The sequence below is a fragment of the Dermacentor silvarum genome, chromosome 9, assembly GCF_013339745.2.
Source record: "Dermacentor silvarum isolate Dsil-2018 chromosome 9, BIME_Dsil_1.4, whole genome shotgun sequence".
Taxonomy (NCBI): Eukaryota; Metazoa; Arthropoda; class Arachnida; order Ixodida; family Ixodidae; genus Dermacentor; species Dermacentor silvarum.
In genome coordinates, this window is record NC_051162.1 from 140,552,646 (window position 1) to 140,580,534 (window position 27,889).

Sequence of the window (27,889 nt, forward strand, 5' to 3'; positions counted from 1 at the left end):
CGACCTGGATTGACACCGCGAGCTCCACTTTAGCAGCGCAACGCCATATCCAAGATATAACCACTAATTGGGCTACCACGCAGGTTTCTTTCTTTCCTTTCCTTTTTTTGTCGAAGTATCGAGGGGAAAAAATTCCACGTACAGCTAACGCCCATAGATTAGCAAATAGATTGACTAAGTAAAACCGTTTTTGGCACTCGAGGTCCGACCGCAATAAATGACCCCGTACCAATTACTGCGTATTTTGTAACGCGAGGACGGCGGAAACTTGAATGGAATGTTGCGCTGCAGTTTACTTTTTTTGTCTATAACAATGCTTCCCGTAAATCTGAGTACAAGGTGCCGGATGGGGGAGATATGCTGTATACTTGTTTGAAGCGGCAAGCAGGAAGGTTACATATGTTTCTTCGTCTGCGTTTCGCGAGACCTAGTGATGGAAAGCTGCATGCGCAACAATACACACGAGAGATACATGCTGCTTCAAGAACGAGAAAAATATTTGTTCTCCAAAGAGAACCGTACAATAACTTAGTTTAATGAATGCTGACACTGCGGCCGCAATGCACGCGCGATCACTGAGCGGCATTAAAAAAATAAAGAGAATGAAAGATATTTTTCTTAAGGCATAAATAGATGTCATATACCATTATGAACACCATTTGAGTGGTCTGAATGCAAATACCAGTGCGCGAAGTAGTACGAATGACCCTGCCGAGTAGTATCGCCAGCAGTTTCCAACGGCGCGACCTTGATGTGGCCCAATCCAGTTCTATCGCCTCGCTGCCACAGTATTTTTCCATGTCGGGCGCCTCACTGCAAAGCATGCGCCACCCCAGCGCCTCGTCCCACTCAACCGTATTCTAGTACACTCTAGCCTAAGCGCAGCCACGACCGGTCGTGAGCGCAGCACATGGATGGAGTAATTGGAGAAAGAAAGCTTCTCGTTCCTCCATGGTGTAGCGTAATGTGCTGCTGCTAGGCGGCCAGTTGAGAACATGCGTGCAATCATGGATGGACGCAGTGCCATTTTTTCAGCTGCGTGACGAATTTTCTTATTTTACCAGTCATCCTTTTACCAATTCGCCTTTGAAGAATCAGGAAGTCACGAACGCGCTTACACCACGCTGAAAGCATAAATTACATTGATTTAGGTAAGAATACAATGGGAGCCTTTGGTTTGAGGTGACTTCGGTCTTTCTGGACTTTTACATTCTGTTCAAACAGCGCGAAATACGACGATACGACGGAAGAAGAAAAGGGAAGTACACAAGAGTAGCACTGCCAGATTCCAGCTGCCCCGGGGCAACAGGCTTTTGAGAGTCGAGACGCGCGAGGATAACTGGCTGCACGTACTTGCACGCCACCCCAAAGTCAGAGCCCGACCCTGGCCCGCGTCAAACAACCCGATCCCGGCCAGCTAGGGCCCGGGTCAAAAAGCACATGCCGTGCCCGAGACAGGCCCGAGCTCGTGAAAAAACTGCCCTACCCTGCCCGGCCCGGCCCATGGGCCGGGCAGGGCTCAGGCTTTCGGGTAAGCCCGTGCAGTGCTCTAATATCGTTCTCCACAGGAGGAATCTATCCCCTGGGATTGTGGCCTCTTCTCTTAGGTCTGTAGAGTAGTAGTTCCGATTTGTTGGCTGAGCCTCGGAGTCCCATTGGGATGAGGTACCCTTCAGTGACGTTTACGGCTTCTTGTAATCTTTGTTCTATTTCTCCGTCGCTGCCTCCAGTACATCATATCGAACGTCATCCGCGTAAATGGTGTATTCTATGCCTTCAATCTCTTCGAGTCTTCTAGCGATACTTATCATTGAGATATTAAAGATAGTTGGAGAGATGACAGCTCCTTGGGTGTGCCTCGGTTGCCCAGCTTCACTGTATCTGATGTTAGGTCTCCAGCCTTAGAGCGTGGCCATCCTTCCACTGAGAAAGGCTACAACGTATTGATGAAAGTGACTACCCAGACCGAGGTTCAAGAAGGTTTTCAGTATAAACGTATGGAGGATATTATCAAAGGCTTTCTCCATGCCTAGTCCCAGTATTGCTCTTGTGTCGCTAGTCTTGCGGCAGATTATTTGGTTCTTGAGTAGGAGCATGCCTTCTTGCGTAGATAGACCAGGTCTGAAGCCGATCATCGTGTGAGGGTAAACATCATGCTCTTCCAGGTAGCGAGATAATCGATTCAGTATTGCATGTTCAGCAACCTTTCCCACGCACGAAGTGAGTGAGATTGGTCGTAGATTCTCGAGACCAGGGGGCTTGCCCGGTTTTGGGATTAAAATGGTCGTGTAAAACCACCATGACCTCTCCTACTGTGAACTCAGCATCCAAAGTTGGGTTGTGTGTTCCCGTGTAATCCAATCGAGGAGGTGGATGCTGCGTGTCCTCGACGGATAGGTACCTAATCACTAGCTGTACAATAACGTCTGACTTGGATGAGTCATTCTGTACCGTGTGCAAGATTTTGCTTAACGTGCTGCGTTGATTCGATTCCGTATTGGTTTCGTCTAGTAGGTGCCTCAGTAGATTCCAGGTTACTCCGTTTCTCATACGGCCATCTATATCATTCGACCATATATCACATCATCTATATAATTCTATATCATCTATATCATTCGCCCATCTATAGAACACGCATTCATGAAATAATACTCCGTTGAAAGCTTACGCTTGTGCTTTCAAGTCTTACCCCTGTGCCTAGTTCAAGTGCCAAATATCACAACAATGAAAGCACGAACGCAAAGCTTTGTCTTAATTGACGTGTATGACGTCTTCGTGCTACATTCAGCTGAATGTCGCTGTTTCCGACAGGCTAGCAGACCCATATAACAGAGAGATAAAACAATGGATATTGAACATTGCAAAAGGCACTGTCCACAAAGAATGGCGCGAATGCTTATCCAGGATGACTAACGAAACAGCAAAGAACACCAAATCAACATTCGCAAGAAATGCGAGAGCTCGCTTGCTGCTCACCAAGGTAACACTAGCACCCGGTGTCCAATGAACACGAGCATGGGTATTCCATTACTGGACATTGATGGCCCCATCTTGGAATTGATTTGTCCAGCGCAAGAAACAACACGAACGACAGAGAAGCACACACGGACAGCACTGACTCTCAGCTGAACATCTATGGAACACGACCTAAATGCGAACGTGAATACGCATGCGCAACAAAAAGAAAAAAACACGAAAGGAAACGCAATCTGATCCCTTGAGAGCCCGCGCTGTCCGAGTGTGCTTCTTTGTCGGCCATGTTGTTTCTTGCGCTGGACAAGTCAATTCAAAGATGAATCAAGACCGACTAGCCCGGCTGTCAGTGGTGTTATTGATGGTCCCGTACTCTCATGCGAATGATATGAACAGTGACAAACACGGAAAACAGAAGCGCAGGCAAAGTAGGACCACCGGGATGAAACACGACGCCAGTCAATATATCGTAGAGGAAAGCTAGCGACGCCATGAATGTATCTGCATCGCACTTCAGAACGTGCCGTTTCATTTCCAGGACATTCCTATCACGCAGGCGGCTAGCAGTGGAATCACAGAGGTCGCAAATACTTGATAGAAAACAGGACTTAGGCTTTTGAAATAAGTAGCCTTTTGAAGGCGACTTCCGGTTTCACAGACACACAACAGGGACGGCGACAACTCGGGTATAGCTGGAGTGCCCATATCTTATAGCTGTGCCAGAAACGCACATATATAAATCCAATGAAAAGGTAGCCAGAACGTGTGTCCTTTCAGCTTCTTTTGATGTATGAAGCAAGTAGCAAGTGTTTAGTGATGCTGAGAGATTCGTGAGTGGCGCTTTAGATTCAATCATTAGTGAGCGAGCAGGATTTGGTACATACACTTGCATCAGCGCCCCAAGATAATTGGGTTCTTTTGTCGGCTGTTTTCTGTCACGAATGTATGCTACCTTTGCACAAAAAGTTAAAGCTATTCATTAGGTATCCTTCCATTTCAAATAGAAAGTGTACTCTTAAAGATTCAGAAACAGTTTAATTAGTACAGCTGTTCCATGGAATAAAAAAAAAACGTACGCTGTTGAGAAGAAAAAAAAAAGCCCGCGTTAAGCACGCTAATAATACAAATGTTTCACATAACATATTTCTGACCAAAAGGCGGCAAGGATAATATCAAACCTTAGAACAGGTATGAGTTCTATCAAAGTGTTTTGGGGCTTCCTAAAAACTAATCTATCCAATTCTGCGGAACATACGTAGCAATAGTCCTACAGCTATGCATGTATCAGCGACATTGCTCAAAAGCGATGTTATGTGATGATAAGACTGGTCCACAGATGACCTACTCTGAGTAACCAAAAATGTTTCCATGCCAACTCCAGGAACGCTCCAACGTAAAGCTATTCCAAACTGTTTCTATTCCCTTTCTACAATCAGCCCTCCATGAGTTGTGAAAATATTTTCCGGCCATACCCACTTCGCCTGTCTTTCACGAGACATAAAGAAAACCGTTAAAACTCCCTATCTGATATGACACGTACGAACTGATTAAACATGATTAGACCGATCAAAAGAGATATAATTATTTCTCAGTCAGCATGTTTTTTCACCCACCGCTATTGGTGAAATGGCTTAGGGGCTACGCCCACTTCGCCTGTAGGACACGCGACGTCACAATATCACGAAAACAGCGACGTGTGAACATTAAAGATGCAACATTATGCAGAAATAAAACAGAATTCTTTTTTCGGAATAGCTGTGGACAACCCTGTTCTAAAAGGAATAGAAGATGGCTGCCCGCGGATTGCTCTGGCACTGGCTACTCGGAGCTCGCGGGGAGAATGACATATCAGAAGACCCTGATTCGTCGCGCGTCACGTGATCCGGCGCCGGCTCGCTTACCTCGCCCCTGCTCTACTCTGGGAGCAGCCGGTTTTCTTTAGCGTAACACTTGTGAGGCAGTACAAGCTTCGCTTGAAAAAGAACCAGAAAACTGGCCTTCGCGAATCGGCGGTAGCAGCGGAGGCATTGCATGAGCATCTCTACAACACCAGAATAAAGCGTTCCGTTTCTCTTTGTGTACAAATTCAATAAACAGAAACTCATGTTTCGACTCTTTATGCACTCACACAAAGCTTCGCTGGATATAGATTCCAACCATTTTTTTTTTTCGTTCTCTCTATCATTGTTTATGATCTCGAACACTGAAAGGGAGGTTCTACCCTTCTCTGAATCCGTTCTATTGTCGATCATGCGCGAATGGACCCGCACATACCTGTCTACGGATCAATGCATTCCTTGTTTGTCCAATTCTCTATTACAAATCCTTTCCTCCAGAAACTTCAGAGGAGAGACCTTGGGCTTGCTAATCTTCGGTAGATTGTGACCTTTGCTTTAATCCAAGAAACAGTACCATTGAAAGCTTTGGCGTCACAACAATGTCACAGAAAAAATCGTGGGTCCTGCAGGGCATTAGTTCGCCTGGATGAACCCATGAATCGGAAATACCGATCCTGTTGGGGAAAAAGCTGCGAAATGTCCGCTTGATGTAGTGTATGCAACGGGTTTCTTTTAACTGTAAACAACAATCGGTAGGATTTAACGTCATAAAATTAGTGCACAGTGGGTTTTGAGGGGCGCCTTAGAGGTAGGCTCCGTTTTACTGCGCGCCGCCCGAGGCACCGCGCACGCCCACCGGGCTGCAAGACTCCGGGGGGAGGGCAGCGAGGGAGGAGCTGCGTATTACGCCGCCCCGTCCGGGCGGCTGTATCTTGAAAGCCATCTGCGGCGGGGGCAGAGTCCTTCCGCCCTGTGCTGTGTTTTCGCGCCTTAGTTCGCGTTGATGCGAGCGGCGGGACGGTCAATTCGCTCGCTGCTGCTGCCGCACTTACTACAACGTTTTTACAGCGATTGTCCGCGGTCATCGAGTAAGATGCATTCATGTGGGCTTGGGCTCCCGTGACACCATGCTCGTTAATTTAGTTAGTATGCCTCTGTTTAAAAGTTTATACGTCCCATAAAACCGTGATCCTTACTTCGTAGCTGTCCACAAGCTTGCTATGGCAATCGATGCTTCGCCTTTCGGGCGAAACTGCGACTTTTTCATTACGAATCAAGAAAAACTGAAATGCTCAAGTGGGTTGGAGCTCTTCGCACGTATTTAAAGAAAGAAAATATGCTGCATTGATTCAAATAACAACTTTCCAAATTTTCAGAGCAATGTAGGCTTCATTTAAATATTTATTGAAGCACTGCTTTGAGGTGTTTCACGTGTGTTCAAGGGTTGTCATTTCTATCTGTGGCTGTTTACAATAGGCACCGGGCGGTCGTCGTAAGGCGCCACCAGCGCGCTGCCGAACAGCGCTCCTAACGGCAGCAGTAAGAGCACTGGTGTGTGATGTATACGACGGTGCGAAGACGCACATTGAGCTTACAGTCATTCCCCACTGCGATTGTTAAGGCCTGAGGAACCGAAAAACGCATTTTCGTGCGTCAGCCCTTGAGAAACGTCACCGCTTGTATGAGACAGGTCACATTCATCACATCAGGTAGTATACAAAGCAGAAAACAAGAACAAATTACTATGAAATGCACCCTGCAAGCAAATCCCACCGCCGCAAGCTAAGACCTCAAACTGCAGCAGTTATGTAGCAGGTATTTCGTGGTGCACGTTAATATTACCGTGTATTTATTCATGTATATTGATGAGGTAGCACTAAAATCATGAACAACGTCTCCCTTTTTTTTGCTGCTTCATTGATCCCACGTGTGTTCCGTCGGTTCCCGCTGTCTGTCGATTTTTTTTTGCATGCTTTGGTGATTCTAATGTCTCACAAGCTAGTGAATATTTAATCTTGGTATATATCCCAGTTTGGCGCGACGAGAACCGTCGGTAGCGGTGGCCGGTGGGCGTGTAAGAACACGACACTGCATTAGCATTCAGCCTTATGGGGACGCAGATTCTTGTACCAGAAACTGAAAGAAAGACCGAGCCACTGAGAGGACGGCAAAATGACTTCTACAAGTCCCTGTGTTGGCCTTCGGTGCTCAATATCCGGATCCGCCATAGCAGCGGTGATGAAGGCACCACTTGCATGGAATTCAAATTTCTTCTAAATGAACGGCTCGTTTCCTTATGTTTGAACAACTACGCAAAAGCAAAGCCGCGTCAGAACTGCGTGCACCGTTGCCTACGAACCGCGCATATCCAGGCTTTCCGCTGTTCCATGTGTGAGGCCACGATCAAAAGGGAACTGAATAGCCTCACTAGCTTCAGTCATGTCTGAGTAAGTGGTCATGCACCCAAGAAATCAACGTGTTTGCTCAAATTGGTTCCACGTGGTATTTCGGCATGGAAAACATGAGAAACGACGAAGCATAATCAACAAACGTAGCTGGTGGCTGCGCCTGCTGCGCCCGGCCCAGCCTTCACAGGTCGTTACATTCACAGCACAACCGTATCAAGGCGCCACCCGTCCACTCTCATCCCGCGGCTGGTGCCCACACTTTCATGATTTACATGCGGCGGAGCCTCAAGTGTTGAGCGGGAAAGCAACATCGCAGAAACAAACTTGCTCAAGCTTTCAGCGCATGTACTTTGTCACGCTCTCAAATTTGCCGACCTTATTTGTGTTTTACCAATATTCACTCGTAACAAACAACAATATTAGTATTACGACAATTCATTGAAGACCAATGGGTACCCGCTCTCATGAGCATACTTCCGACGTTTGAAAGCAAATTTCGCAATCGAAATGGTAAAATAAGCCACGGGTTTCAGAATTTCGCGCAGTGTAAATCCGAAAACGCTTGCTGGTTTGCATAAAATGTGTGACTGATCATTGCTTTCAGCAGACTTTATCCAGCATGGTGTCTTAGTGGATTGAAGAACTGCTTCTGAGCACGTGACCGCAGCTTCTGTTCCCGAGCACGTCTGCTGGATTCCGCGGTAGGCAAAATGCAAATTCGCATACGTGGCTGAACGGGCACGTTGATAATGTTGCATGTTTGGTTAGCAGCGCGAGTATGTTTGCGGGAAGTCAGAGACGTGACAGCGCTCTTTCCAGTCATGTCTCTCGCTTGCCACATGGATCGTTGCGCGGCTAGCCAAAGATGCAAGATGCAAAGGCACTTGTTTAGTGGGTTTCACGGAGCACTGAAGAACCCAGAAGACACAGAAATAGGGCCAGAGTTTATCCGCCCACTATACGGAGTACGTTTTAACGGTCTCTGCATTCACAACATGCGAAACACCACAAGTAATGAATTATTTTTGTAGTGTACGAACATTTACTCGTTCGATGAGTGGTGGATCTACATGGCTTGAAACATTGCTGATGCATTTCTTCGGGGTGAATAATTGAATGAGTAGGTGAACTTTTTCCTCTCATACAAAGACGACACTAAAGTCATGATGGCTTATTGCTCTCAAACATGGTGTGGGCTTTAAGCGACAGTGTATTTTGTGTTCTAACTCCCACTGTTCACTTTCTGCGCGACCATGTCTAAAGCGCCAATAAACGCTTGGTATACAAACAGACAAACACACATTTGAAAATGCGAATACGTACCACGACAGCTTTAATAGCTCAAGTCTACAGCAAAACACTTCCAAGGCATCAACAATAAAGCAAGCGAAACGAGTGATGCTATGATACACCAGCAAACAACACCAACAGCAGGCTCTAAGAATGCGGCATGGCCGTATTATAGTTGTATATTTGTTTCAAATATTCGTTAAGCGAATTATGCTGTGTGTTTTGTTTATTCTATTGAATCATCGGTGGAAGCAAGGCATAGAAAAATGGCACCCAACATACATTTCACAGGTGGTTCTTAGGCATGTGCACTGAATTATATGCGAAGCAATATTCACGTCCATGAAGCATTGCGTTGAATATGCAGTTAGCTCGCGCGGACTTGTCGGGATGGCGTAAATTACAATGCGCATAAAACGTGAGCGCCTTTAAGGAAGGAAAATTAACTAATGTCGTTTCTCGAAAGCACTTTCATTTAACTCGTACGCGTTCAGTATAGGAATAGCAAGTTGTTGCTGAAGACGGCACTTACACACAAGTTGTATGAGGCACCTGAACGCAAAAATGAAATCACCGTTCTCAAAAAAGCGTTCCAATTTAAAAGGCTTTCCTGGCAACGTCTATCGCTTAGTGTCACGTTCAAAATGATGGCTCAATAAAAGGATGAGAAGAGCTAGCTCTGCTTCGTGCAAAAGACAGCAGAAGAATGATGATTACCGTGCAGCAGGATTCTTTTTACATTATGCACTATATCTCAATTCTGCTGCTCTTTTTCTTTGACCTCTAACCAATCTCTTGTGCACTAAAGTGCACACGGATGTTTCTCTACATGGGCGTTTTCTATCTTTCGTGCCCCTGTTTTACACATAGCCTTGATAAGATATTTGGCTGGAAATCCTGCCTATACCAAGCCAGCCATTAGGTTTTTTTTTTGAAGTTGTTAGTGGAGTTCTGAAAATTTACTGTTGCACGTAGCATTACTCTATATTTCTTCAGCACTTTACTCAAAGGGAACACATTGTTTTCACCAGAAATTGAAATGCATATTTGAATAATTACCGAAATCTCTCTTATTACCTTTCAACATAAATACTTTGCGACAGATATTGCATTTTACGAATTGTAGTGGGTGAGCTCGCAAGTGGTAACACCGTAAAACCAATTCTGAGGGTGAAAACAGTTTCGAGATATACGTTCCCAAAGTGTGCGACGAGAGGGATTGGTGTGCCAGATAATTTTTAGCTTCAATGCATGAAAATTTGTTTTAGTAAAACAGCAGGTGGAACAGTAGTTAATTTTTTACCACAACTTTCATAGCGCGTATCTTAACACAGCCGCTAGTTTCACTTTTACAAGTGGTTGAGCCTTGTGAAACCACTGGCTTATATTCGTAAATTGCAATATGTGCGTTAAACTGCTTAGTTCAAAAACGCTTAGTGAAATTTTGCAGACTAGTTTTTATGCATTTTTATTTCTTTTGCACGTAATGACTCATCCAGCTCAATCACGACATATATGGCACAGCCAATGTTTGTTTAATTTATTTATCATTAAAAAGAAGTACCCGGTTCTACCAGCCTGATAAAAGTTTGACACAAACGTCTTCACATTTTGGAATTTCGCCTGTTACTCACTAATATCCAAAAGCATGCCAAGCGATACATTGAGCACTCCTATCGCGCAAGTATTTATGCAAGACAGTACGAGTCATCTGTAACAATGCACTGCTCGCAGAGAAAACAAACATCGCAATGCTCTAGCGTTGTTTATATTCCACCTATACTATACTAGTCTCGTTCAGATGGGGTGGCCATGCAAGCACGAATGCAGCCTTTGGAGTTATAAAACGACGCCAAGCGATATAAAAAAATGATTGCCACCACATGGGTGTCACTATTGGCGTTCAATATGTCTTCCCTGAGTGAAAGAGAATACGTTGCCAGCTTTAAAATAAGACATGACACATGGGCACATAGAGCGCAAGGTACTCAGCAAGACATAGTCTTCCTTTTTCGTTCTGCAAATTTTCTTCTTGTATCTCAAACCAACTTACTGTGAAATCGTTTACTGTTAACGCAGCACATTGTAGCATACTGTAGTTAGTATATTGACAGCAGTTAGGGAATAAGCTCAATACCATTGCAAATCGACGATGAACGTCTACGCATGTTGCACACCCCAAGAACGTACTTCACAGATTCACATGCACTGCTTTATGTACACCCAGTACGCTTCCTTTTCAGAACTACACAGGCGCGTGACACAAACTTTTACTTGTCAAAGATAACCTACAAATTATAAAAATAATTGTAGTAGCTATAAGAAGCAGCAAAATGTTTGGGAAAGAATTACCTTCTTCGGGGATTGTATGTCTTCGTATTTCTATGCTTTTGCACATCCTCATTGTTTTAAGCACTTTCACTAAAATAAAATGTTGTTATATTTTCATTAAACGGTGTGACATTGAACTAATAACTATGTGAAAACGAGCGTCCTCAGGAAAGAAAAAAATACAAGAATCAAACAACAAAATCTTGATAAACAAGCGCATTCATAAGTATTTAGTGGGAGTTTTTAAATTTAAACATATAAATGATTTCTCATCGCGTTAAGTCTAAGAGCTCACTACTAAACATATGCCACATAGAATTTCGAGATATGAACATGGCGTGCCATCACATCAAATTGACTACATAAACGAAAAAAAACGAAAACGAGATCTGAACTTTTCAGGAATATGTTATTGGCTGTTGACATTTATTCTTGAGCTTTTGCCTGCCGATAAATCGAGATAACCGCACCGTAATTTAATTAGGTGAGCATGCACTGCTGGTTGATCTGCATACATAAAAAGAACATGCAAGTCAGTTTTCATGTAGAAGAAAGAAAATGCGTCCTGCGCTCGCGCCTCGAAGTTATATATTAATTTTTTAACAAATTATAGCCTAGACAGCCATGCAAACTTACTTATGAACCGACAGCGCCATAACACGCACCAAATGAATTGTGCTTTTGGCTTGCGGCTGGTAAACAACCGGAATTGAAAAAAAAATGATAAGTGCGGTCAACAATTCATGGGACGAAGTCACAAAAATTTTTTACGCTAGAATGCTTCGTAAGGAACAATTTTAGCTAATCCGGATGCCAGCGAAGGCGGCCAGAATGGCAAAACGAACTTACGAAAGAAAAGCTTTATGAATCTGGCCCGAGATAACTTCCATTACTTTGAAAAACTGATCATGGGACAGTCGTTAGGAATCGCCAATATGTTTATTTCCGCATTCGAAATTATCGGTTTATATTGTGTAATAGTTTCAAAATGAAGATATACATTGAGGAAATGCCTTGGTTGTACAATTCGTGAAATGTAGTTTTTTTGCGTTCATCGCGCGCACACACTTCATCAATTTTCTCAAGAAGAAGTATTCGGTGATGCTCCCTCACGATACGTCACCCGTTTCAATGAAACTGTCATGCAGTTTGCCTTCCACAAGTCAAACTACGCTATTTTTAGAGCTACGTTTCATACTCGCGTGTTCTATAAACCGCATAAACTCTATAAAAGTTTGAGGCGTTTCGTAGTTAAGATCAGCTTTCGTTGCATAGTGCGAAACCTGTAAACACGTAAATGCACCAGTGCACGCTGTCACTCTGCATTTATTGTGTGTTTGCAGTCATTAATTTAAGTGGTCCTCCATGTATTATGACGTTACCAGCTTCTGGTCATTATTAAATATTGGGTGCTCTACTGAGGAAATAATTTGGAGCAGCTGTTAATACCCAAATGTCCACTTTAGCAAAAGTTCAAAATCCCCGGTTATGGAATATCGCAGACACTGCGTAGCTTAAGAGGCACGTTTATTGGATTAGGATAAAAAATCAAGGTTGCGCTTGTCGTTTCAACTGCAAATGAAGGACCTGGTGGTGACGTTTAAACACTGCAATATACAAGCTTATACAGTGGGATGTAAAGTAAATATTCACACAAAGAGATGCTACAAGCTGACAGAATGTTAGGGGACACAGTTGGTGCGTGCGATTTGCGTGTTGTTTGTCCGATCCCAGATACATCGTGTACACAGGGATGTCAAAAAGCGAGGAGTGGGATTGCTTGGAGTGGCAGAGCTGCACCAGTTTACCTGTACCGGAAACATCTAGACTTAATCTTTGCACTCAGTTCCACATTTATATTTCGTAATATTACCTAATTTGTCTCTATGTTAGAGTGTTATGTAAGCAACCACCATAGGAGCAAAACAACTCATTCGGAAAACACTTTTGTACTGCTAGAAGATGCAGCTGTTTTTTTCTCTCTCAAATATGCCGAATTGTTAAGTACATTTTACTACCAGTGATTCATTTGCACCCCACACTGCATTCTACTACAATTAGCGAACTGTGTATAAATGAGCCACTACGTTATTTGTGGGGGTATACAATACTGCAGCTCTGCCCTATATACTGACTAGTAGGTGATGAAGCTCAGAGCGAGGTTATAGGAAATGTGCTAAGCCAGAGCTACACAAAGGGTTCCACGTGCAAATTGCCGCTATATTACGATGCGCAGATGCCCAAGGCTCACTATAGAGGCTCTACAGGCTTCTGTTTCTTGAAAGCGTGTACTTTATGGTGCCGCCTACGTTCTTAGATGAAGCTTCGGGGAACGCCAAGCACTGATTTAGCATAGCAAAGAACGACGTATCTGCAACGGTAACATTCTACGTGCATACTGTACAACGTAAAAGACATCAACTCAAGAAAGATGTAGTACATACTAGGAACATTTATCGCAGCACATTCCTTATCCTTGTGCGCCGTCTCGGGCCTCAGCTACTTCTCAGTGAGCACTGCGGAAGAGTGCCGGCATCCAGGCCGCTATTAGCTGATAACATGCTATGTTACTTGTAGGAGTTGACTAAGCCTCGGAGGAAACTAAACCAGTTTAATATGGTTGAATTCTTCCTGTTGACTATGGAGGCCGAACATAAGTGCCCGCCTAACATTGATCTCATCCTGTCTTGAGGTATGTGGCTAGTGTAAATTGAATGTCCTTCTTCAGGTTTATGTTAGTGAAACCTCACATATCTACCGATAAGAACGTCATAATCATTCCTATTCTCATCACCTGAAAAGTAGAATATTTCTGCAAAAAATATTATAACTACGGTGATTCATATTTTCAGGCAAGTAAATGTCTTGATAGCATCCTTAGGAAAAACCTAAATACTTTTCTCTACAAGCAGGCATTTCTAAACATTAGCATCAGAAGGAACTTAGGCTTGCTAATTATACCCTTCTGTCTAGGTTTCTTCAACTTCGAGCTTTCTCGCTTAGCTCACCCTTCCTAACACCGGCAGGGTTGTCCAACGTTACCCATGCACACTGGGTCGAAGGGAGCATTATTTTTTTCACTTGATGCTTTTGATGTTATGCTATAACTATACTGGTGTAGTGGCACCACTGAAAGCAAGCGAAGACCGATAAAGACACGCAGGACATAAGTGCCGACTCTGAACTCGGGTGTCCAGTGTGTCGTTATCCATCTTCGTTTTGTTCCTTTGGCGGCATTATACCAGTGTGAACCAACATCGATTAGTTCAGCTTTCAGTCCTTAACGCGAAAACAAATGAAAATGATTTTTCACAACCATGTGAACAATTATGAACAATAGGCTACTATACAACATGTCCGACAGCATCGTGTAGTACATTAACACGATCTGTGTCTTCTTATGAAAGTCGCAAAAATTACGGCAAACCAAAGCGTGCTTTACTACTGATAGATGGTTCTGGGTGAGATAGCAGCATAATGAATTTGCATGTAGCTTTTCTTTGGTGTGGATTTATTCATAACTGAACCTGTCGAAATTTGCTGCCCAAGAGAGCCACAATAAGGCCAGTTGTCAAGAAAAGGTTGTTCTGCTATGATTATTGTTCCTCTTAAGGACACGAATAACATCTCAGCTCAGTTACTTCCTCTTGACAAATACGCGGTTCAGTGTACATATGGAGGGCGCATTCGCTAGTTCAGTCAGTAATCTTTGTAGTTAAAGAGTTGTGACAAAAGCGTTATGTGTTAAGAATGGGATTGTTACAGGGACTCAACAAAACCTACGATTAGTCAGGCACCTAGACTTTATGAGGTGAGCAGAAAGCAGGCTTGCTGCAATTTTTATTGACTGTGTCGTTTTACGAAGGAGATACACCACTGTACGTTGTGACGTAATATGACGATGTTTTATTATTTTGTGGCCCTCGGTGGTTTGCGAGACATTTGAATCACGAGTATTAGGCTTACATTTGCAAGCATTTACATGCATTCTCAAATCATCTAACCCTGAGCATTTTCGGTGTGAATGCATGTGATTATTTATATTTGTAACAATAAAACACTCACTTATATTTCGGTGAGCGCAAGTCGTTCGATTAACATCGCACACAGTAATAAAAGTCCTGTCACATTGGTCACGTCTAGACAGTACTAGTGCACGTCATAATAACGCAAAACTCAAACGAGGTTCTTATAAGCAGGTTTCGTGTAGATAAATTCCGGTTTCTTCTATGGATGTTATATTCTTACAGGACTTTCTTATTTGTCGTGCCGTTTGAAGTCAGTGCGAACAATGAAGTAGCATTCATGAAAGAAAATAATAAACCAGCATTTCCAATGGTCACGCCATATCTAAAAAGAAAAACAACAAAATGTGCAAATAAAACACACAACGCGTGACCATAAGCTACTCCCAATGAATCTATCGCTACGTCAGAGGGATGTAGTGCACATTTTTCAACAAGGATTAGGGCCCGTTACATTGAGGCAACATGCAGAAGGCACCCACGTTGTGGCTGCAATAGCCTTTGGTTCAAACTTACACAGCTTTGCACAAGCATGAGATTCGTAACAGGATGAACGCACACTGCAGTTCATGTGTTGGCACTGATCCCGTGAACCGTTTGCGCTTCAATCGATAGAAAAAGCAGGCATCTAGAAATATGTCAAACGCAGTCAAGAGGACAAAGTCCATGGCACTCGCTGGTGCCGGAGCAAACCGAAAGAGGTGCTTAAAAGAGTAACTGCAATGACGCCCTATATGCATTTCGCCCCAGTCTGTGCTTTCGTTTGTGAAGTGTAAATGCTTATGCCACTTCCTTAATAACGCCTGCACTGTGGAACGTCACTGTATTCGCAACTACGTTAGAACATTCTCGTAGAATCATCATAGACCGTCATTTTTAACGCGATTTAGTGGCTTTATTGCCGCATTTCATCGAACGACCAAACAGTAGCTAATTTCGACAGCTCACGTGTTAGTCCGAGGTTGAGGCTTCGCAGACATTACAGGCAGGCGGAACTTTCGTGGATACGCCGATGTTGCATTCACTGTCATTTAAACTTACACCAACATGAGAACAAGCGACAGCTGCCTCGGAGATACCTGCTTGGCCCGTACTTTCATAAGGCAGCTTTGCTGTCAGGCTATGGATTTACACCGTTCGCTGCCATGTCTTAATTTTACATCGACAGCTATATCGCCTGACATAGAAAAGAAACTCTTTAAGAATTTTCAACGTGTACTGCAGCATATGCCCCGCAAACGTATCCTGCTCATATTTCTACTGCGATCGCAAATATCCCCACATAGCGAAAACATTCGGGGATTTCAAAGTAACCGTCATTCGGGCATTTTAGGTTGAAATCGCAATTTCTTGTGAACAAAGTTTCCGCAAGGCACCTGCAGCGGCTCGAGTCCACAGAATCAGTTCATTCTTTCCAACAATTCTTCAGAGGCTGCGTTGTCGGTGTTTTCCTCCCCCCTTCCCCCATTAGCTGAACGGAGGCGATGATGACAATCTCGCTTCCAGTCCGATGGTCGAAATCTCCCGCAGAAGGCGATGAATGCACATTCAGCACTCGGCAGCTTTTTTTTTTTCATAGCCGCTGCCAGAATAGGAGATCCACTTTAGCCGCCACAGGCAGAGCAGGTCTCAATACCCGCGTACGTGTCACCGCAGACAGCGTCGCCGTTGTCCTTCAGAACGAGTCGACAACCCTGTATAGGGCCGTGTACCCGCAGCACCGTGCCCGTAGCTGGTCGACGAGCACGCACGCCTCGGAAACGTAGTCCATGAGCGTCGGGCACTCGCAGAGTAGCACGTACGTGATGCCGTGGTCCTGCGGGCAGATCTTCTTGTGGAAGGTGATGCGGCGCAGGCCGAGGTGTGGAGGGAGGCGCCGGTAGATCTGGCGCGCGCCCGTCCACAGCAGCCAGGATCGGTCGAGCTTCTCTCGGTCCTCGCCTGGAAAGACCCGGAAGGCCGAGAGGATGTAGCCTGTCTTGCTCGAGCTTGGCTTCCGCGGCACCCCGTCCACGGGAGGCCTGGCGATGGTGGCCACTTCGTCGTAAACGGCTGTAGTTTCCGGGTGGAGACGGAGTACATGTAATGAAACAGAAGAAGTCGTACGAAAGAGGGATTAAGTACGCAGAAAATATTTGCTTCACCTGTTCGATGATGCTTTCCAAAGAGAGAGATAATAAAACAAAGCAAAGACAGAGGGTTAAGCAGAGGGTATCTCCTGTTCGCTATTCTGTATTGGGGAAGGGCAATATGTGTATGAAAGAAAAGAAGAAAGAAAGCAAACGATGGAAAAAACTGACAGCGTAGAACTGTTTGTGTGGGTGCTGTCACACAGTCTGGGAAGTCTGTGTACCAAATTGTAGCCATGCACTGCATCGTGTTTTGTATCTGACACTTGCATTGGGTGCACGTTAAAGAATTCCAGGTGGTCAAAATTAATCTGGAGTCCCACACTATGATGCGCCTCGTATCACGCAGTGGTTTTCGTACGTCAAACCCGAGAGACAAAGAGTAAGCTGTCATTATCGAGCACGCGAAGTGTTCTTCACCCTTGGTGGGCAGTTTCCTCATTCTGGCCATCTCCCGGGCTCGAATGACCAGTGCTAGCTGCTCCTCGGAGTCTGGGTTTGAAATCATGGGCCTTCAACACCCCGCTTCGGTAGTTACCTGCTCTGGCTAGGTTCTTGTTCCTCCTCCACACTTGCACACCACGTGGTATAATTTTAATGAATCTTCGTTCCATCGCTCGTGGCGCGGCACAAGAGCTCAGCAATAGGGGTGTGCGAATGACGAATGTGTCTTATTCGGTTCGGTTCCCGAATCGAATAGTCGCTATTCATAAATGCGAATATATCTCGAATACGTTTCGAATATTTAGGAATGTCAACTGTACCCAAATATACATAAAATTGCAGCAAAACAAGGTAATCTTTCAGCCCCGCGGGCATAGTATAGACGTAAAACATGAGAACGTGCGCACTGGAGCAGGCTACGTCGCTTAGGTAGCCATACTTTACAGGCTGTATGGTGATCATTTACACTCTCTTAAGAGCCCTGTGCATGCGAATAAACTACTTGTTTGGTGCTAATGCTCCATTTTTGCTTTTAATAAACAATGCTTCATAACCTACTATGTAGTGACAGAAACTTCCTAATTTCAAGAATGCTGGGATGGGAACATCGTTTTATGTTATTGTGGCAACGGCTAATCATTATTCGAAAACTATGCGAAAAGTATTCGATATTCGATTCGATTCTGTCGCTCTTCAATTCGTATTCAATTCGGTTTCAAAGATCACCATTCGCACACCCCTATTCGGCATGCATTTCAGATTTCGGCAAACTAGTATATATAGGTTTCGTGCGTGCGATCTTTCGGAATATTACCAATTGAGTATGACGTCGCATTGAGTCTTGGGGATAATCTTTCACGACGTAAGTCGAACCTATTCAACGCCTAGCAAAACGGGACGTGCACACAATAAACTTTTCACACCGAAATAAAATTATTCAGGCCATTTTTGTCAAAGAAAGAAATACTGCCGTTTGACATTCTATGCGACACATATTATGGTCAAGTGCGTTAACAACATTGTAATAAGCAACCACTTATACAACGTCTGAGTACTTAGCAAGCCAACTCGTGCCACACGGAATAAAACGTTTGGCAACTTCAATATATCAGCTATGAGAAATGTACATGGCAGCAGATTGGTTGCATTTATCATAATAAAACAGTGGAATGGCCTTACATTTGAAATGAACAAAGAAAGAAAGAAACGTATTGCAAATATTACAAAATACTCCATTTAGCAATGATCCACCGAATACGTAGAAATTAGCCATCTCATGTAGACGTTTTTTTTATCATTGTGTGACGGATGAGTAAGTGTTCGATGTCTCCTTTTTTTGCCAATGAAGTCATATCTGAGAGCGAGTTTTCGTTTATTAATTAACTACTCTAGGTGACTGTCATTATATAATTTGGTCTAAGTTTTCATTCAGTGTACGTCTGTTTTTATTTCAGTATATTGCAATCAGAAGTTAATCAATTTATATTGAGCACTTCATTTTCAGAAACTGTTCGCCAAATAGGTATGAATTATTCATTTCGTGTACACAACCATGAGCTATGTATACATGTTATTACATGCCTACAGTTTTCTTACGTCGAGTTTTTGTACAATAATTAAGGGCTTACGCCACTGTTATTATATAAAACTTCATGGACTTTTTTTATTGAGTGTACTTTAGTTGCCATTTCAGCATATGTGAAGTTAATAACTTTGATTACTGCCAATTACATTGCCATAAATGGTCCCACAATTGGCCTTTGGCTCTGGGGCCATACTGTGTGTGCACACTGCTACACTAGTTTGATAAATTTTGTGAAATAAGCCTCAAACATCAAAATTCTTCAAATGAGCTTCAAACATCAAACTGTTGTAACACGCGTCCCCATTCACATGCGACGACTATCAGCGCTCTGTATTGCATCGAACAAGCTTTTGCTTTTTTCTTTCCGCGTTGCACATGCCTTGCCAACAGGGTCAAGCATCTCTCCCCGTGAACAATGCCACAAATATGTACGTTGTTTCTGCTCACATCTTCTTAAACTTGGGCGGTCGAAAAGAGGCGTTTGCTTTACGAGAACTGGGAGGGCAAAATACAACGAAAACAAAAAAAGTGTTTCGACTGCACTGCATTTCTTGTGAATTTTGAATGCGAAGCGGAAGCTTAAACTTGAATTGCAAATGGCTGCGAGCCGGTGTGCTTCAGGGAGTTCTGTCGATTCAACGACTGTAGCTCTCCCGTGCCCTGTGTTCGGATTCAACTCACACGCTTGTTACGACAAACACCGAAAAACAATACAAGCGTGCCGCTCCTCTGGGCCTGCAATTTTGTGCGCGTTTCAGTCTCCTCAACACAATGTTCTTTTATTTTTCTTTCGGCGGCAAAATTTGTCGTTTTACTATTGTTAAAATACACAAAAGAAATCTTAGAAATCTTACTTTCGAAGAGCGCGTTTCTATGGGTATATACGGTGAATGTTTTGAGCTTATGGGACATTTCTTGAGCATTTTAGTGGGAAAAAATGCACGCAAAAAGGATTTGAAGAACAGCTGCATGCATTCTTAACTTGCGCATAGATACAGATACGCACGACGCATCCGAAGACTTGCAGCAAGCTATGAGTACAGTCTATCGACAAAAGGAAGTCCAAATTGCGTACATCTGTCTTAAATAAATAGACATAAGCCACAAACGCAATATCTATAAAGTGTAATACAATGGGATAGAAAAGCCTGTGGCCTTACCGGAATGTTTTCTGTAAGGAGGAAGCTTTACCGAGGTGCAGTTTTATGTAAACGAACCGTAAAGAAAGAAATGGTCCGCCTTGCCATACACATCACCGAATTCGTTGAAGCTTCCTGAATATGATGCACTATGTCGGTCAATGTTTGAGCAAACGTTAGAGAATGCAGAAAGAACTGAAGCAATAAATTTATGTCCCGTAACTTAGGTTTAAAATTTTTTGTCATTGACCAATTTCTCTAGTGTTATTTATTGTTTCATAATTAACGTCATACCACTATGCTATTGTGCATTGTTATTTTTCTTTACAGATGTTCCCTTTTGTGTTGGTGTTCATGAAGTAAGCAGTTTAGTAATTTTTTTATCCTCTTAGTGACATGAATATTCAAATGCTTTTTTTTTGTAGTGTTGTCTGGTGTTTTTATTATTCTTCACCTCCCCCTCCCCTCTCCCTTACGCAATGCCCTTAGGGCGCTTAAAAAAGTAAATAACTGAATCTATAAATACAAAGATACCCCGAATCTATAAACAGCACCTGCTTCTCACTGATCGCATGTATAATAAGCAAAGTGCGCAAAAAGACGAGTATTTCTCCCTTCGATTCCGGAGAGCCCTCAACCGACGGAACTGATTCCCTGAAGCAGCGGAAGCGGATGGACCTCTTGTCCGCTTCACTCGAGAAAAAAAAAACGCAAAGGAGCCGCCGGATGCGGTGGAAGCTATAAAAGGCTGCGACCGCACGTATAGACGTGCAAGAAAAGAAGTGAGAAAGAAGGTGGTAAAGGACGTCGTGACACCCTAGCACAGCTATGGAGAAGCATCGAGGAACTCCCGTAAAGATAAACTTGGTCCTTACTGGTTCCTCATCGGGCACTTGCCGTCCATTACAGGATTACACTCGGGGGCCATCTTGCTTTTGGCGTGGCAGCTGTGTTCGTCTCCGGGAAGCGCACTGAGCTAGTCACGAGCAAACGAAAGAGGAAAGCAAGAAATACGGGTAGGGCTATCCATTCCCCTTGGACGGGGGTTCTGGGTGCGAAGTCAACGCTTTCTTGTTTAGTGGCCGCTAACTCCCGGAGTTTAAGCTTGGCGCTTCGTGGGCGAAGTTGGCCCCGCAATTTCCTTCCGGCAGTAATTTTCCCCGTTCGGAGCGCAGCAGTTCAGGCGAGGCTTCGTTCGCTTGTTTTCGTTCAGGCGTCCCCCTTTGTTAACCTCGAGAAGAGACCCGGGGTTACGCTTAAAGCCTTTCTTGGTCTGTGGACTACAACGCCTGCAGTTGAGGCCGCGGTATATATTCGGCTAAGCGCTCTTGGCGTTTCCGCCTATTTTCTTTCCTATGACTTTTAAAGGGTGACTAATGTCTTGGTATATCAGCATGCGCTTGTGGTCACTTTACTGCACAAAGAAAAAGGATCATTATCCAGTCTTTGTGAAGCGTAGCTTTCATAAAGTGGTTAATTAGATCATATAAAATTAAAGCAATGCATGCAAGTGCATTCATTACCATCGCACATAACGTGTAAGCTCAGGAAATGATCATCTTTATGTGAACACTGTTCACAACTTACCCCGAAATGCAAGCAGCGGTTTAATGTGAATGAATATTGACTGGCACCAACGAAGCGACGTGACCGGGATGAAGGCAATGTTTTGTGTTTGTTAACAAAATAATGGTGAGGATGCTGTATGCAGTGAGAAGTACGGCGCGGAAAACCTGATCTCGCACGTCTTACGTTCTAAACTTAGGGCATAAAAGCACATCCAAAGTACCTTGCGTCAAGAATCGGTCGGCTCTAATGAAACTTCATAGATGCACCATGCCAACGAATGGATTAATTTTGGTGCCACAACGATGTCCTTTGTGTAAAACAATCTGTCACAAACACATTGACCTCATTGGATTTCAAGGCATCCAGGGTTAGCCGGCAAGACATATTTACTAACAGTAAAGCTTTTTTTCAAGGCAATCTGTTTGTGGAGCAGAACATTAGTTACACGAGAAAAAATATGGAATATGTTGAGGGTACTTCCAGTATGAAAATATGGTGGCTGATGGACCACGCAAGATACGAGAGGAAGGAAGTTGTGAATCTCGTCGCGAACGACTATTTTCGTTCACGATAATCTAGACAGGTAACTTTATCAGGGATGCCTGTATCGTAGAATGAAAGTAATAAGAAAAAATGAGATTGCATGCAAACGCTTTTTCAATCAATGCTTTTTCATTTAAACGACCATTTTACTCCTTTTTACTCATGTGCGTATACGTAATTGTCTGTCAGAACCAAAGTACTAGCTGCGTAGACTGTTAGTGCAAGTATTTCATGCGTTTTTTTCTTGAGTTGAACGGTCAGAGGTGATATTTGAGTGATTATTTTTTATTATTGGTTGCTTGATTGTTCACATGATCCTGAAACAGGCGGCTTTCAGCAACGTTCACATGATCAGCCTCTCGATCCTTTCGGTCGCAGATGTATGCCGGTAGCAGTGGGTCAGGCGCTTCCTGTTCTCTTTTGGACTAAGATGGAAGCGCAAGCAACAGCCTTCTTTTGCACAATGGGCCCTATAACGTAAAAAGTGAATTGTCCTTCTAACCCTAAAGAACATAATTTCTCGCTTAGCGGCTGGTCAACTACGAATTGGCTGTTTCATGGCACCTGTGGTCACCAAATTATGCTTTAACAGTGAAGCTTTTTAAGCCGTTTGTCGCGAACAAAACCTCGCTGAGCTTGACGTCACCTGTGTTGCCTAGCAACCGCTTCAAGGAGCGGCGTGTGCTTCGCCTCCGCTCCGTGCCGTGCCCATGTTGCCTTGACATGGGACGTTAAGCAGAGAGAAGGAGAGCGTGCGCGGCGCGCCCTATTCTCGGGAGAGAGAAAGACAAAATGAGAGAGAGAGAAAGATAGAAATTGCAGCAGCACCAACGAAGGCAACGCGCAGAGCTGCTGCCGACGCCGTCCGCGTTTCCCCTGTTTACCCGCGGTGTTCGTGACTGCTGCAGGCGCCTCTGGCTGAGGCTCGGCAAGTGTTCACCAGCCACGCCCCGGCAAGTGTGGAGCTGCAGCTTGGCCGTGACGTCACCGGGGAGATAAAGTTTTCTAGATTTCTGCGACGGCGGCAGAAATCTCGTTGACTCTGTGGCGAGTACATGTAGCCTTGACATGGGACGACCAAACAACATCCGGACAGCCGAAGAAGAAGACGTTCATCTTGAAGCGTTGTGCGGCCAAGCGAGAATCTGCGCATCGTCGACGAGCGGATTCGAAATACAGTGCCTAGCACCACTTCGCATTTCCTATCAACACTTAGCTAAGCCTAGTAAAACCTGGAAGAAGCTAGGTCGATCACCCGCTCCGCTGTTTACTTCAGCCTTGCCCCACTAGTGCAAGCTGCCCACTTTTTAATGCTATTAGCATTATTAGCATGCTTCAGGCGTTTAGAGCCTGTCTGCCCATACATCCATCTATCTATATATCTAGCCGCTTACGCACACGAAGTGGCCCAATTTGTCCACAAGTATGGGGCACTATAGGTATGTGGTCCTGGTCGTGATGCCGTTGATGTCGTCGTGGTCGTTCCATTCTCACCATCCCAGCTTCGTGATATCTTAATCTCGTCATGTCATCGTTGTCGTTGCCTTCTACCCAGACCCAGCGGTTTAAGTTGTCTTATAGATTGGGCCACTAAGTGTGGGCTCGTAATCGTGAAGACGTCGTGGTCGTTGCATCGTCAACATTCTGACTTCGACATCCGATTGGCTTCACGCCGCCGTCGTCACGCCCCTGACGTCACACAGTCGTCGTCATACCATTGTCTCCATAGCGGCTCACGATGCTGTCATGTCACCATCATCATCACTTTAGAAACATCATCCCATTGCCGTCATGCCGTCGTCGTATATACCGCCTTCTTCATCTTGTCATCGTCATTCCTTACAAGTCATTTTATCGTAACCATGCTGTCTTCATTCAATCGGGATTATGCCTCCGTTGCGTGCCATCGTTGTCATTGCATCGTCGTCGGAGAGTCACTGTCACGCATCACATGATATCATATGACCTCATCGACATACAATCGTCGTTATGACGTCATGCTCACGGGTGACCTTGGCAAGCGAGTGCCATGGCAGAGTGAGCCGATACCGGAGACACTGTAGGTCGCACGTACGCGAAACAACGGACGTCTCAGAACGATCGCAACACATTTTAAATAAACGCGGCTTAAGCGATACAATGTGTAGTTCATCGCTTGAATGCTAATCGCATTACCGTCGACAGTCATTTTGCGATAATGTTCCTTTAAGTGATCTCCTTTCAGAAGTTAGTCAACGACCGTTACCTCATGTAGTTTACGATGCCGACATTTATGTCGAAGTCGTACCTGTGTGGTGTAGCCGTTCTCCCTCGGGACCAGCATCGTGGTGGCTCTCCATTTGCATGATTAGCCGCAGCGGGTCGCAACGTGCCGCGTCGCACACCAGGTAGGTCACGAACGGGAACTGACCTGCGCCAAAGACAGAACGTCCACATGCAGTTAGAGGTGCTGCTCTCTGTGGTATCACGGAGGGAGTTGCCTATAGAACGCTTACACGCTTATGCACACATATGTAATTAATCGTAACTACAGTGGCTGTGTTTCTATGTAGGTGTTTCCGTTTGCAATCAACATTTGTTGGAAGAGAGCCCTGCCTTTCGTGCCCTTCCTTTTCTTAATAGGTTCGCATTAGTGCACTAGCCATTACCTGTCTTAAATTCTTACCTGTCGAGTAAGAATTTCGAAATAGCTTAAACCGTTGTTTGTAACAGTACGTGGGAGCAAATGTATGCATAAAAACATACTCTATCTTAAACCCCAGTCCCGCGGTGCCACTTTTCGTTTGAACACTAGATAGATCACACGAACCTGAATGTACTCATTTAGTTTTTTTTTTTTTCTCTGCGCATTAGGCTTAACTCTATTGAAAGCAAAGAGAAAAAAAAAGGGAATGGTGGCTATTCTTTTTCGGTCCGGTAAATACATTTTAGTTCTCTTCGCAAACGTTGAGGAGTGTTAGGTGATTGTAATAAAAAGATGGGGGGGGGGGGGGGGGAGGTGTCACCGACGTAATCATGAACTGCATTTGACATACTCGGACGCCAGTGAGACCATCACCCTAATACGCTCGACCGGCCGCTGAATGTCGTCAACAATATCCTCGATATGCATATATATATATATATATATATATATATATATATATATATATAGTGAGACGACATTCATTGTGATATGTAAAGAGCATGCTACATGGTTTTGAGATAAGACTAGCACTCGTGAAGTCTCCCGTTAATGAAAAAGTAAAACTAAAGAGAAAGACGTGACCACAGCACCGGACTTTCCATCTCATTGTCACCTCCGTACCTAATGTCAGATAGCGACGTTCCACACTGCCATGTTGCTCTCTCCAATACGATTCTCTGCTTCTATGGATGTATCCGAAACTGTGCTACGGAACGACAATGACGCAGAAGCTTAAAACATAGTGTGTGTAAGCTTTGTCGACGAAGCGTGACGAAATTGCGCTGGTGCTTGGGTAACAACGCGAATTCAGGGCATAGGACAAAGTGACATCGTAAGGTGTCCGGACAAAGCGCTGTCTGGTGTGCAGATGCAGCTGTACGTTCCAAGAATGCATCGTTATGAAACGACATCCGAACCAGCATAGCGCATTATCGAAGCTGAAGGAATAAGCAAGTCGGGCCAATATTGAGTCTGGAGACCTTCCGCTGACCTGTTACAAACAGATATTTATATTTACTGCGCTCGTATTTAGCAGTTATCGAATAGTGCAAAGACTCGCGGTTTTCTTGCGCGCATGCGTTGGTTTTAATATTCCGCCTTTAAATATCGAATACCAGTAAATAAGCTGAGTGGGAAGTTAGCGTTTGTGTTGCCGTCCTAAACTAGACCGTGTTTATCACTTTTCTGCGATAAAAATATTTTTCCAAGTAACACGTGAAGAAGACAATGCTTTGTCCTCGTCACGTGCTAATCTGTCCTGTGTCCTGCATTTGCGTTGTAACCAATGCGCTTTGTCTAAGGCTAAAAGACAGAGAAGAAGGGGCGGCAGAATGCTAACTCGAGATTGAGTGGTAAACCGGCAGCAGAAGAAAATGGACGAAGCGCTTCGTCCGTTTCCTTCGCCCGTTTACTTCTGTCTGTCCTGTTATTTGCGCTGCCATTCGATTCGAAAGTCTGCATTGGGCCAAATAACAAGAGCTGGGTGGCCCAACCCACCACCTCATTCAAAGGGGACGGACAGGACGGAAAAACTTTTTGATAGAAGCACCTGCGAGGTTGCCGGCACGGGCTCAGGCCACCCGGGCATTATGTGCGGTGAGGCATAGTCCTTCCACCGCCGCCCGGGCCCGCTGGAAGGGGACGCTTCATAGCATCCATCCACGCACACTATGTTTTAAGCTTCTGCTTCAAGCAAGGAAACGGACGAAGCGATTCGTCCGTTTCTTTCGATCTGTCGTTTCCTTCTGTCGCTCCTGTCTTTTGCGCTGCCATTCTAATTCGAAATAAGAGCAGGCGGCCACTCAGCTGTTCCTCTCGACGTTCATCAGCAGCAGCCCCTCGAGCACGCATCGGGAGGAGGAGGACTGCTGCAGCCAGGCGAATGCCTGCCGCTGCCTTCCCAGCTGCATGGCGATCCAGTCGCGAGGCATGGGCGACAGCTCCGTGGTGGGCGAGGGCAGGTCGTGGCACGTGAAGCCCGCGTTCTCGCAGAAGTCCACCACGATGCGGTTGGTCGTCTCGGACACCTCCACGGACACCGAGCCGACCGAGGAAGACAGGCGGGGCGACGTCGTGCCGCCGCTGCCCGCCGAGCCTCCGAACTGGCCGCTTTCGCACACGTCCTGTGTACACGGAGCAGAGAACGAATCATACGTTTATCTCGAGCAAAACAACGAGCAACAAGCGAAATAAGTAACTGAATAGATTTATTCATTGCGCATGCGCCATGCGCGGTGACCGCGCAAATGGCGCCTACGTGTGTGGAGGTGCAGCATACATCCTCGTTCTTCTAGGCCGGCCGCCAAGTGCAAGTACCTCAATACACTTACAGTATATCTCAAATTAAAATATGTCATAAAATTCGTAAAGTACGGCTTGCACAAAGCCTAAAGACGTAATAGCTTCTGTAATTCGAATATACTGTAATTCGAATATACGAGAAACATAATTCTGTTACGCGGAAACTCAAAACACAAACTCCTTTTCCAGGTGCCATTTTTTTTCAGTGAGCACGCCACGGAAACTTTCGACCAAGTTGTGGCTAACAGTTTCGCTGTAAACGAAACTGCATAACAGCGAAAGACCCAGAGCACCGGTGAGCCCTGTTGGGCCACTTTTTAACTGTCTCTCTACGGTAGGGGTGTCTACTCTATATAATGCATGCACTGCACGGTAAACATGTGGATCCAAGATCGCATTTAGCGTGGCACCACTTGTTCGGTGAAACGTCTTCAATGGCTGAGCTTGCTAATTCTCCATAATGAATTAAGGCCATATTACCTGGAAGAGAGCCGCATATCCGGCCAGTAAGCGAGACTTGGCATGCATGCCGCTATACCACGTGTCACTGCTACACATCACTCCGGATAATGTGCGCGTTACTGTAGAATACCAGAAACTAGAGCGGCAGCCAGTCTGAATGTCTTTA

At 44.7% G+C, this 27,889-nt stretch overlaps 1 protein-coding gene across 1 annotated transcript in view; it reads right to left on the reverse strand.

The window, feature by feature from the left end:
- Nucleotides 1-8,521: 8,521 nt before the first annotated feature.
- LOC119463948 (uncharacterized) overlaps nt 8,522-27,889 on the reverse strand; it is a 261,047-nt gene continuing 241,679 nt past the window's right edge. Inside the window, 4 exon segments of the mRNA XM_049655838.1 lie at nt 8,522-16,917; nt 24,562-24,684; nt 26,768-26,919; nt 26,921-27,083. Of these exon segments, the coding sequence (XP_049511795.1) occupies nt 16,541-16,917; nt 24,562-24,684; nt 26,768-26,919; nt 26,921-27,083 (815 nt within the window). The 3' untranslated portion in view covers nt 8,522-16,540.